Consider the following 13,477-nt stretch of genomic DNA (forward strand, 5'->3'; position numbering starts at 1 on the left):
CAACTTGTCATTTTGTAGTCATACCATCCAAAAATATCATAGGTTTGCATGTTGTTGTAGGTTGTACATGTAAGTTTATTCTGCAGTGCTGCCATTATGCATATGATTTAATAGCGGCTGTATTGCAGATTCATTTGTTATTTTACAGATTCAGCTTGTTACTTTCTTGTAATTCTTTCCAAAATTATAGGTTTGCATGTTGTTTACATGCAGCTTTATTTTGCAGTTCTAGAGTCATGCACATGATTTTTACAGCCAAGTGACCAATCGCTCTGTATTACAGATTCATTTGTCATTTGACAGATTTAGCTCGTCATTTTCTAGTAATACCATTCAAAAAAATATAACAGGTTTGCATATAGTTTATGTGCTGATAAATTTTGCAATACTGGTGTGATACACATGATTTTACAGAAAAATGACAAATGAATCTGTATTATAGATTCATTCGTCATTACAGATTCAGCTTGCCATTTTTTGTCATTCTGTCCAAAAATATAACAGGTTTGTATGTTGTTCACATGCAGCTGTATTTTGCAGTGTGCATCATGAATCTTATTTTACTCTGTATTACAGATTCATTTGTAAATTTACAGATTCAGCTTGCGATTTTCTAGTCATACCATCCAAGAATATCATAGGTTTACATATCGTTTACATGCAGATTCATTTTGTTATGCTGGTGTCATACGTATGATTTTTACAGTGAAATGACAAATAAATGCTTGTCATTTTCTTGTGATTCTGTCCAAAGCTGTTGTTTACATGCATCTTATTTTGGAGTATAGCCATTATGTATATGATTTTACAGCAAAATTACCAATTATTCTGTATTACAGATTAATTTGCCATTTTACAGATTCATTGTCATTTTGTAGTCATACTATCTAAAAATATCATAAGTTTGTATGTTGTTTACATGCAGCTGTATTTTGTAGTGCTGGCATCATGCATATGATTTTACAGTTAAATGACAAATCAGTCAGACAGATTCATTTGGAATTACAGATTCAGCTTGTTATTTTCTTGTCATTCTATTCAAAAACATTATAGGTTTGCATGTTGTTTACATGGCTTTATTTTGCAGTTCTAGAGACATTCATATGATTTTATAGCAAAATGACAAATGAATCAGTATTACAGATTTATTTGTCATTTTACAGATTCAGCTTGTCATTTTCTAATTATACTGTCCAAAAACATTATAGGTTTGAATGTTGTTTATGTGCACACTTACTGTGAAGTTATACATAATACATATGATTTCATACTGGAATGACAAATGAATCTGAATTACGGTTTACAAAAGCATTATAAATTTGTATGTTGTTTATATGCAGCTTTATTTTATAGTTTAGGAATCATGAAGATGATTTTACAGTGAAATCTGTATCACAATCTGTAATACAGATTCAGTTCTCATTTTACAGATTTTTACAAAACTTCTCATTTTGTAGTCATACTGTCCAAAAATATCACCGGTTTGAAGTAGTTTAACAGTATAATGCTGCATGTAAACAGCGTGCAAACTCATGATATTTTTGGACAGTTAAGATGGATTGCCAGTGACAGATAAAAAATGATCCCAAGGAAAGCCTGGCCTTCCAGCCCCAGAAGCACTGCCCGTTGTGTGTGGTTAATGACACACAATTGAGAAGGTAAACAAACTGTCTGGGAACGAATAAATCATTGCACATAGCTCATCAAAGTAAACAACCTGAGGTAAACAAGGCAGACAAGGGCTCCTGTCTCTAGGCAAAATAGCTCCTAAAGATACAACGCACCATGCCAGAGCCAGTTCATGTGATACAGACTCCATTTGATTCGCTTCAGACCTAATCTGTTCAGGACTGCGTGACAGCCCGCTGAGAAAATAAATGATCTGGATTCCGGATTAAACTTGAGCAAACACTTGGAAAGGATGGCCAATTTTCCGTCCAAAAATGATCAGGCTAAAATTTCACTAAATTTGGAATGTATCTTTTGTGCGTTACAATGGTATTTTGGCTGAGGTGTTTCAAGACATTCTATTCTTTTGGTTACTTGACAATGATGCTATGTCTATCAGTGAGACAGACAGAAGAAGTTTAGGGTTTGGAACCAAACACTGCCTGAATGTTCTTTGACCTTTGGCTTTTTTTCAGTGGCTAGTTGCCTAGCAATGAATTTACCTGTAAATGACCCCATTTTGGTGCAGGAACATGAGGGCTGAGGTCACCTCAGCAGCGTAAAACCGAGAACGTGCTTCATCGAATTTGCGCGAACGTTGGATTTGGAACATCAGGTCTCCGCCATTTACATATTCCATGACGAAGAACAAACGGTCCTAAAGAGAAGAAACAGAGAAAACAGATTCATTACAGACTCTATTACTTTGCTAATTATAAAATTCGAACAATTTCTCGTTCAGAAGTATTCAAGCAAACATCACTGCATCCTGAAATCAAAGATATCATTAGGTGTCTACATACAAGTAGGAATGGGAATTGTAAGGAATTGACAGATTCCGGCTCTGATTTTGAATCAAACTATGACTACAATTCCTTAAGGATCCTATTAACAATTATTTTAAGAAAACATCCTACACAAACAAAAATACTAAGTCAACACTACTTTTGGTAAAACATTATATTAATTTTGAGACTGAGTTAGACTGATTCATACAGTACTGATTCACAAATCATGAGATGTAAATTTGCAGGTCCTTTTGCCAACTATAGGCAAACTACTATACAAAGAAAAATAATAAAACTCAACATTATTTTTGGTAATTTTGAGACTGACATGATAGTGCTAGACTGCGATGATAGACTGATTTCAAAAAGTACTGATTCACAAATCATGAGATGGAGATTTGTGTGTCTTTTTGACTACTATCAGCAAATTACTATATAATCGAAAATACTAAAAGTCAAAATTATTTTCGATAAAACAAATTTTGGAACTGACTTGATAGTGCTAGACTGCGATGATAGGCTGATTCATAAAGTACTGATTCACAAATCATGAGATGGAGATTTGCGTGTCTTTTTGACTACTGTCTGCAAACTACTATTGGCAAACTACTACACAAATGAAAATACTAAAAATCAACATTATTTTTGATAAAACATTAATTTTGAAACTGACATAGTGCTAGATTGCGACATATGACTGATTCATAAAGTATTGATTCACAAATCATGAGATGGAGATTTGTTTGTCTTTTTGCCTACTATCGGCAACTTACTATATAAACGAAAATACTAAAAGTCTAAATTATTTCTGATAAAAAAAATCATTTTGAAACTGACTTGATAGTGCTAGACTGTGATGATAGACTGATTCATAAAGTACTGATTCACAATTCATGAGATGGAGATTTGTGGGACATTATAGTGCTAGACTAAGACATTTGACTGATTCATACTGATTCTAACTGATTCAAAAGTCGTAAGGTGGAAATTTGTGAGTCTTTTTGACTGAACTTTTACAAAGAAACATCTCATTCGTTCACGAACTGGAAATCGCTCCAGATCATTTGCCTGAGGCTATGGATTACAGTTAAGAATGCTATAATGTTTTACAATGTTCTGTTTCTTGCACAGACTGATAGTTTTGCTTCGTAAGAACTTGATATATTGTCAGGAGCCTTGGGTACTCGTTTTGTTTTGCCATATGCTTTTTTTGACTCTCAATGTGCCAGCAGCCACTGGTATACTATAATAGGCCATTGTATGAACCACCACTAACCATGGTTTCAGCTAAAAGTCTTCTTTACTGCTCTACTGATAAAAAACAATAACCTACATCTTGGATGACCTGAGGGTGAGTAATTTAACAGCAATTTTTCATTTCATTTTTGGATGGACATTTACATTTTAATACAGCCATCCAACTTTCAAGAACATTTAACAGAACCGAAAAAGTCATAAAAATCATTAGTCTAGCCCTAAAGGATTCCGACATAGGGGTATGAACTTTCAAATGAAAATAATTTTTGAGAGATTATGAAATCCAACTATTAACCACAGCTGGGGTTAAAAGACAAAGACGTAGAATGGAATATGAATGTTGGAAAGCTCAGAGTCAATGAGAGAAGACAAAGCCTTAGAAGCATCCAGCAGCCATTCTCAGAAAACATGAACCCGTTGCCCTGTACGGCTGAATAGAATATATCTCATTATCTTCAATGGGTCATGCGCATTATTTCAAAGAATCAAGATGTATATCAAACCCACACAAACTGCCAGTCCAGCTATGTGACTCATGTCCTAGTCAGCAGACGTAAAGATTGGCTCAAGAAATATGCTGAACTGTGAACGCACATACTCATAGATGTTCATTCGGCTGTAAGGAGAAGAACCCGATTTGCATCTTTCTGCAAAAACACACCTAAAAATGGAAAAAGACACTTTAAAGAATTGTTTGCCATCTGAACAATTAAAAAAGTTTTTGAAAACAAGAGAAAACACCCAGAATAAACACAGGAAGGTATTTCACATGCAATGTGAGGAGTTCATTGAGTTCACAGTGCATTTTTTTTACATATTTTTCATGTCAGAAAATTCAGACTTGGTATGAAAGAAGGCTTTGGGGTGTGGATAATATTTCCTTTAATATCCAATCAGTCTAATCCCATTTTCTTTGCTACCTGATTCTTCCCTCAGAATGTATTCAAGAATGATCAGAAGAGAAGTGTAGGTAATATTTTTAGCTATTATAGGCCTCCCTTACTTTGGTGATATAAATGATATGCTGATATTTTTTTATTGAAATCGTGATTTTATTGTAATCGTATGTCTTATGTAATTGTGGGCCAGTCTGCCCAGCTTGTTCTTTTGCTATGAAAGCGAATTTAAACAGGATGCTGAAATAGTTTGTTTAAAATGTGCCCAGAGTCACAGCAAAGGCCCACCCAATCAAATGCCAATAAACATTTCCTGCCTCTAATTAGAAATGTACAGATACTGGCGTCCCGCGCCGTGCATGAGAAAAGGCCCGATCGACAGATAAACCACCAAGACCAAACAAGCCGGTCTAAAAGAGTGTATCAGCTGGCCTTCATCAGTGCTACATATGAATGAGTCTTCAAGTACAACTTAATGCTTGAAAACGCTGCACTTTTACTTAGATTCTTGCCCTGATTCACAGACTGGACAAGCTGACGTTAGCTGCCGAAAATCAGAGCCAGAGCCAGATTAGAGTTGACAGATTTAATAGAAAATCGCATTGTATTTGACCCTGGACCACAAAACCAGTCATAAGGGTCAATTTTTTGAAATTGAGATTTATACATCATCTGAAATCTGAATAAATAAGCTTTATCAGGATAGGACAATATTTGGCTGAGATACAACTATTTGAAAATCTGGAATCTGAGGGTGCAAAAACATGAAATATTGAGAAACTTGCCTTTAAAGTTGTCCAATTGAAGTTCTTAGCTGTAGCGTGGGGTTTTGTTTTTATGTTCATGTTTTAATGTCTTTTATTTTGTAGTTTGATTCATGCTGTTAGTGTCTTGCTTCCCTTTCCCTCATGTATTCCTGCTATTGGTTCCTTTGTTCAATGTGTCATTGACTGTTCTAGTCATGTTTCTCATTGGTTGGTTTGTGTCATGTGACCTGCATTGTTTGCTATAAGTAGCCCTCGTGTTTCTATTGTCTCTGGTTGTGTATTTAATGTTGTAACTTGCTGTTGGTGAGTCTGTTTCAAGTCAAGTCTGTTTCAAGTCAAGTCTGTTTCAAGTGTAGTCTAGTCCGTTTCAAGTCTAGTCAAGTATGTTTAAGTCTAGTTAAGTCAATTTTACGTCAAGTCCGTTTTAAGTCAAAACAAGTCCGTTTCAAGTCAAGACAAGTCCGTTTCAAGACAAGTCTGTTTCAAGTCAAGACAAGTCCATTTCAAGACAAGTCTGTTTCAAGTCCGTTTCAAGTCAAGTCTGTTTCAAGTCTGTTTCAAGTCAAGTCCGTTTCAAGTCTGTTTCAAGTCAAGTCCATTTCAAGTCTGTTTCGAGTCAAGTCCGTTTCAAGTCAAGTCCGTTTCAAGACAAGTCTGTTTCAACAAGTCGGACCAAGTCAAGTCCGTTTCAAGTCTGTTTCAAGTCAAGTCAAGTCCGTTTCAAGACAAGTCAGTTTCAAGTCTGTTTCAAGTCAAGTCAAGTCCGTTTCAAGACAAGTCAATTTCAAGTCTGTTTCAAGTCAAGTCCGTTTCAAGACAAGTCCATTTCCAGTCTGTTTCAAGTCAAGTCCGTTTCAAGACAAGTCCATTTCAAGTCTGTTTCAAGTCAAGTCCGTTTCAAGTCAAGTCGGACCAAGTCAAGTCCGTTTCAAGTCAAGTCCATTTCAAGTCAAGTCCGTTTCAAGTCAAGTCCATTTCAAGTCAAGTCCGTTTCAAGACAAGTCAGTTTCAAGTCTGTTTCAAGTCAAGTCCGTTTCTAGACAAGTCCATTTCAAGTCTGTTTCAAGTCAAGTCCATTACAAGACAAGTCCGTTTCAAGACAAGTCTGTTTCAAGTCAAGTCGGACCAAGTCAAGTCCGTTTCAAGTCTGTTTCAAGTCCGTTTCAAGTCAAGTCCATTTCAAGACAAGTCAGTTTCAAGTCTGTTTCAAGTCAAGTCAAGTCCGTTTCAAGACAAGTCCATTTCAAGTCTGTTTCAAGTCAAGTCCGTTTCAAGACAAGTCCATTTCAAGTCTGTTTCAAGTCAAGTCCGTTTCAAGTCAAGTCGGACCAAGTCAAGTCCGTTTCAAGTCAAGTCCGTTTCAAGTCAAGTCCGTTTCAAGTCAAGTCCATTTCAAGTCAAGTCCGTTTCAAGACAAGTCAGTTTCAAGTCTGTTTCAAGTCAAGTCCGTTTCTAGACAAGTCCATTTCAAGTCTGTTTCAAGTCAAGTCCATTACAAGACAAGTCCGTTTCAAGACAAGTCTGTTTCAAGTCAAGTCGGACCAAGTCAAGTCCGTTTCAAGTCTGTTTCAAGTCCGTTTCAAGTCAAGTCCATTTCAAGACAAGTCAGTTTCAAGTCTGTTTCAAGTCAAGTCAAGTCCGTTTCAAGACAAGTCAGTTTCAAGTCTGTTCCAAGTCAAGTCAAGTCCGTTTCAAGACAAGTCCATTTCAAGTCTGTTTCAAGTCAAGTCCGTTTCAAGACAAGTCCATTTCAAGTCTGTTTCAAGTCAAGCCCGTTTCAAGACAAGTCCATTTCAAGTCTGTTTCAAGTCAAGTCCGTTTCAAGTCCGTTTCAAGTCAAGTCCGTTTCAAGTCAAGTCCGTTTCAAGTCAAGTCAGTTTCAAGTCTGTTTCAAGTCAAGTCCGTTTCTAGACAAGTCCATTTCAAGTCTGTTTCAAGTCAAGTCCATTACAAGACAAGTCCGTTTCAAGTCAAGTTGGACCAAGTCAAGTCCGTTTCAAGTCTGTTTCAAGTCCGTTTCAAGTCAAGTCCGTTTCAAGACAAGTCAGTTTCAAGTCTGTTTCAAGTCAAGTCCGTTTCTAGACAAGTCCATTTCAAGTCTGTTTCAAGTCAAGTCCATTACAAGACAAGTCTGTTTCAAGTCAAGTCGGACCAAGTCAAGTCCGTTTCAAGTCTGTTTCAAGTCCGTTTCAAGTCAAGTCCATTTCAAGACAAGTCAGTTTCAAGTCTGTTTCAAGTCAAGTCAAGTCCATTTCAAGACAAGTCCATTTCAAGTCAAGTCCATTTCAAATCTGTTTCAAGTCAAGACCGTTTCTAGACAAGTCCATTTCAAGTCTGTTTCAAGTCAAGTACGTTTCAAGACAAGTCCGTTTCAAGTCAAGTCCATTTCAAGTCTGTTTCAAGTCAAGTCAAGTCTGTTTCAAGTCAAGTCGGACCAAGTCAAGTCCTTTCAAGACAAGTCCGTTTCAAGTCAAGTCAAGTCAGTTTCAAGTCAAGTCCATTTCAAGACAAGTCCGTTTCAAGTCAAGTCAAGTCCATTTCAAGACAAGTCCGTTTCAAGTCAAGTCAAGTCCGTTTCAAGACAAGTCTGTTTCAAGTCAAGTCGGAAAAAAGTCAAGTCCGTTTCAAGTCAAGTCAGTTTAAAGTCTGTTTCAAGTCAAGTCAAGTCCTTTTCAAGACAAGTCCATTTCAAGTCTGTTTCAAGTTCTATCCGTTACATTAGCAATGCAAATTATGAATCAAAAATTAAGTTTTTATATATTTACAGTAGGAAATTTACAAAATATCTTCATGGATCATGATCTTTACTTAATATCCTAATGATTTTTTGCATTAAAGAAAAATCTATCAATTTGACCCATACAATGTATTTTTGGTTATTGCTACAAATATACCTGTGCTACTTAAGATTGGTTTTGTTGCCCAGGCTCACATATGATAGTCACAGACTCAGATTTTTAGCATATCAGAAATGTTTGATATTTTAGAACACATTGTTTTCACTTTTATGCATCTTCTAGCAACAATGTACATATTTCTGCTTAAGTTTGTTGTGTCTGTTTGTTGTGATTTTAAAAGTTCTTTTGCATGCTAGAAGAAAAAAAAACACAACTCTCTAAGATGTTGCTTGAGAACCATCATGAAAGTGTATCACCTACAGGAAAGGAGTGCAAACACTGAGTTACTGCAGCTTTCTTCTGTTATCTGGTGTTGGCTGAAGTTGTGCCCCACTTTTCTTCATGATAATTGTTGTTCCCCACAGTGAGATTACCACACTCCGCACTAGCTTAACAAATGACCAGCTTTGTTAGGCTGATGGCAACAGGAAATAATTATAATTTCAGTACAGAGTGTTTTGTGTGTGTGACCCTGGACATTAATCAAGAATGTTTATCCTAGTCCAAAGCCATAGCTTATAAGAACCCCATACAAGAAGTCCAAAAATCTAGGAGTACTTATAAAGCGGTTTCTATTTTGCATATTTTTCTAGTTTGATAAAACATTTTTCAGAGCTCTGTGATCATGCGTGACGATTTCCGTGCTGCTGTGTAAAAAAAACAACAACAAAAACACATTTTTAATGGCCACATCTGTAAAACTCTGAGGTGAAAATGTAATTCATTTATTCTTATTGTTTTAAATGTATTGAAATCCTAAATCTAAAGCATTCTCACTTAAAACAACAGTTTAATTAGTTCTTTTACATTTAAGTGATCCACTACACACATAGACATCTAACGATTTAATATTTACAGTAAAAACTGTAATACTGTGAAATTTAAACAAAATTTAAACCAACATTTTACATTTACTTTGTAAAATATTTTAAAATTAACAGTTTTTTCCACTTTTTACAGTCTTCAGTGTCACATGATCCTTTATAAATCATTCTAATGCTGATTTGCTGCTTAATTATCAATTATTTTTGCTTAATTATTAAAAGTGGTTCTTATTATTATCAGCATTGAAAATGTTTTTGCCTCTTAATATCTTTGTGAAAACTGTTTGAATTTATTTGAAATCTAAATCTTTTGTAACATTATAAATGTCTTTACCGTCACTTTTGATATACATTTAATGTGTCCTTTCTGAATAAAAGTATAAATTTCTTTATTAATTGTACTTAATCATAACTTTTGAATTGTTGTGTATCACGGTTTCTGCAAAAATATTGAGCAGCACAACAGTTTTCAACTTTTATCATAAGAAATGTGCAGCAAATAAGCATGTTATAATGATATCTGAAGGATCATGTAATGCTGAAGTGGAGTAATGATGCTGAAAATTCAGCTTCTCATCACAGTTATACATTGCAATATACAACACATTACATTTAAAATATATTACAATAGAATGTATGTGTACTATTTATTGAAGGAATGATTTTAGTACATAATATAATAATAATATAATTATTTATAAGACCGGTATTTGAATGAAAAGGACCCTTATTGTGTTTGTTATAAGGGCCTTTTCTATACAAAAACAGTAATTTTCTTTCTCTTTGATGCTTGGGGTTCAGGTGAAGGTGAATGCCAGGCGCTGTGTGCTGTATCAGAGACTCAAATGATGAAAGCTGAGGCACTGAGTTTCTAAAGCAAAGGTTTCATTCAGAACAAATAGCCCTCCCTCCAGACCTTTACATCAGTAATCAAGATTAAAAATTCAGATAAAAACGTAAAAAGTAAAAATGGCCCAGATATAAAAAAATACCCCCAAAAATTACAATCTAAGATAACTGATTTCTTTTTAATTATATTATGAAATGTAATTTATTCATGTGATACAAAGTTGAATTTCCAGCATCATTAATCCAGTTTTCAGTGTTACATGATCCTTCAGAAATCATTCTAATATGCTCAATTGCTACTCAAGAAACATTTATTATTTTCTTAATATTTCTGTTACTTATTTCAGGATTCTTTCATCAGCAAAGAATTCAGTGTTTATTTGAAATATATACTATTTGTAACATACCAAATAAAAATGTTAATTTCTTTAAATATACAGTCAAGCCCGAAATTATTCATACGCCTGGCAAATTCTGACTTAAAGTTACTTTTATTCAACCAGCAAGTTTTTTTTGACCGGAAATGACACGGGCTTCTCCCAAAAGATAATAAGACGATGTACAAGAGGCATCATTGTGGAAAAAAATATTTCTCAGCTTTTATTTACATTTGAACAAAAAGTGGCATGTCCAAAATTATTCATACCCTTTGCAAACTGTCACAGTCTGTGGGAAAATCCAAAGTTCTATACCATTCCAAATAGTCCAAGCTGTTCTAAAGCATCCTAATTACCCTGATTAATTGGGAACAGCTGTTTTAATCAACTCAACAGGTGAAAAACAGAAGCTCTTTGCTGTTGGTTTGTGGACAGTCATGGCTAAGACAAAGGAGCTCACTGAGGACCTGCGGCTGCGCATTGTGGCTGCTCACAAGTCAGGAAGGGCTATAAGACCGTATCTAAATGTTTTGAAGTTCCAGTGGCTACAGTGCAAAGTATTATTAAAAAATACAAGACGTTACGCACTGTGAAAAATCTCAGAGGATGTGGTCGGAAGCCAAAAGTGACACCTGAGCTGGCCAGGAGGATAGTGAGAGAGATAAAAAGGAATCACCACCAAGGCCATCCTGATGAATCTGAGCTCTGCTGGTGGCAACATCTCAAGGCAGACAGTCCAACGGACACTGCACACCGCTGGGTTCCACAGACGCAGACCAAGGAGGACACCACTTCTCCAGATAAGGCACACAAAAGCCTGCTTGGCAAATGCTCATCTGGACAAAGAAGAAGACTTCTGGTCTTCTGTTTTATGGTCAGAAGAAACAAAAATTGAATTGTTTGGCCACAATGATGTAGCCTTCATTTGGCGTAAAAAAGGAGAAGCCTTCAACCCTAAGAACACCATCCCCACTGTCAAACATGGTGGTGGGAACCTAATGTTTTGAGGGTGTTTTTCAGCCGGTGGACCAGGGAACCTAATCACAGTAAACGGCACCATGAAAAAGGAGCAATACATCAAAATTCTCAACAACAACATCAGGCAGTCTGCAGAGAAACTTGGCCTTGGGCACCAGTGGACATTTCAGCACGACAACGACCCAAAACACACAGCAAAAGTGGAAATGGTTAGCAGACAAAAACATGAACGTTTTGCAGTGGCCCAGCCAGTGTCCTGACTTAAATCCAATTGAGAATCTGTGGAGGGAGCTAAAGATCAGGGTGATGGGAAGGAGACCCGGCAACCTGAAAGAGTTGGAGCTCATCACTAAAGATGAATAGGCAAAAATACCAGTGGAGACATGCAAAAAGCTGGTCAGCAATTATAGGAAGCGTTTGATTGCTATAATAGCCAATAAAGGCTTTTCTATTGATTATTGAGAAGGGTATGAATAATTTTGGACATTCCACTTTTTGTTCAAATGTAAATAAAAGCTGAGAAATATTATTTTTTCCACAATGATGCCTCTTATACATCGTCTTACTATCTTTTAGGGGAAGCCTGTGTCATTTCTGGTCCAAAAAAAACTTGCTAGTTGAATAAAAGTAACTTTAAGTCAGAATTTTCCAGGGGTATGAAAAATTTCATGTTACAATTAGCTCTGAAAACATTCTAAAATAACTCAAAAGTAACATAATCTAACATTATTTAAAATTATGTTTGTATTTTGTCTTGATTTCATCTTTTATTTCACATTGTTTTTAAGTTTAGCTCAAATTATTCAAAAGAAGTATTTACGGTATCTTCCAAAAATACACTGTTATTTGTTAAAATGTCCTTATAAAGTAAAACATTATGGTGGTAAATATTGGCCCTTAACAAAAAAGTTAATTTCTAACATCAGTAGTCCTGCAGTTTAGATCAATATCTCCATCATTCACAGCTGACAAAACTTCTGAATGCATTAAACACAACAGCAAATGCCAGAAATATAATACACACATTTGTCATAGAAACCTGACAAATAGAGTCGGTCTAGACCGTGTCGAATAGACTCAGTACAAGAGAAGCAGTGAACTCATTTGAAGTAGTAAATCAACACTCACTGCTACCAGTGACTCTTAACACACACTCCTCTGGCCAAGAAGCTGTCGCTCTTCATTTCATGATGCTTGTCATTACAGCAGGAATGTTTTTCTCAGAACAACACACTCTTTGCACAGCTTATATACAGAAGCCATGTTTATCTCTCTTTCTCTCTCTGTCCATCATAATGCACTTAATTGGCCCGTTCAGATCCTTCTTTCAGGTTTGAGCATGCTACTATGTTTTATATATAAAACGTTGTGTTTGAGAACACTCAGTTCTGTAAAGAATGTTTATACATACAGAAAAAAAAAGCTTATTAAGCTCAGTGTAGCAGAGGGTGATGAAACACACAACGCTAGGCAAACAGGGCGTAGCGAGTACCTTATAACTCAATGGCTTGAAGTATTCTGGTGTCTTACAGTACACGGATGCAACCTGATACTACACAAATATGATAACAATGGGATATTTATATACATCGCGTACTGTAAATGCAGCTAGACATGAGCCAGGCATGTTTTGTTATGACAAGAAGTCATGGAATCATAGTTTCTGCTAAAATAAATTATAGAATTCATAGAAAGTTCAACTATCCACCTGCCTTTCTATTATCTGGAGGAATTACACCGCAGGACCTAAATAAAGAATATGTCAGTAGATGCACAGAAACATTGCAAACTTGAACCCACAGTAGGAGGTAAAATGCTGCCTTTTCTTAACACACATGCTTGAGGAAATGTCTTTTTCCTGTTGTGGTGCCCCGCTTTGTGTCTGACAGGATTAAAGCAAGGCACTTTCCTGTAATAGCCGATAAGGAAAATTTACAATAATCCAAAGGAAAGAAAAGAAAGAAAGATTTAAGTCTATGATTTCTTTGAGGTGTGTTTTAAAGGAGTATATTTTAGAAGTAATTTGATTCAAAGGCCGGCCACAGTCCAACACAAAATTCAACAAATTCAACTTCACTTTGTCTGAAGTAATTGTGACAAAATTGATTTTATTAACAAAAATTAGGAGCGGTGATATATTCACCACAGCTCATTGTGTGATTTCAGAAATTTCAGG

At 35.7% G+C, this 13,477-nt stretch overlaps 1 protein-coding gene across 1 annotated transcript in view; it reads right to left on the reverse strand.

The window, feature by feature from the left end:
- LOC141326442 (protein kinase C epsilon type-like) overlaps positions 1 to 13,477 on the reverse strand; it is a 58,702-nt gene that overhangs the window by 25,786 nt on the left and 19,439 nt on the right. The window contains exon 5 of the mRNA XM_073835186.1: positions 2,172 to 2,326. Coding sequence (XP_073691287.1) covers positions 2,172 to 2,326 — 155 coding nt within the window. The remainder of the gene's footprint in view (positions 1 to 2,171; positions 2,327 to 13,477) is intronic.

Source organism: Garra rufa, chromosome 2 (assembly GCF_049309525.1).
Source record: "Garra rufa chromosome 2, GarRuf1.0, whole genome shotgun sequence".
Taxonomy (NCBI): Eukaryota; Metazoa; Chordata; class Actinopteri; order Cypriniformes; family Cyprinidae; genus Garra; species Garra rufa.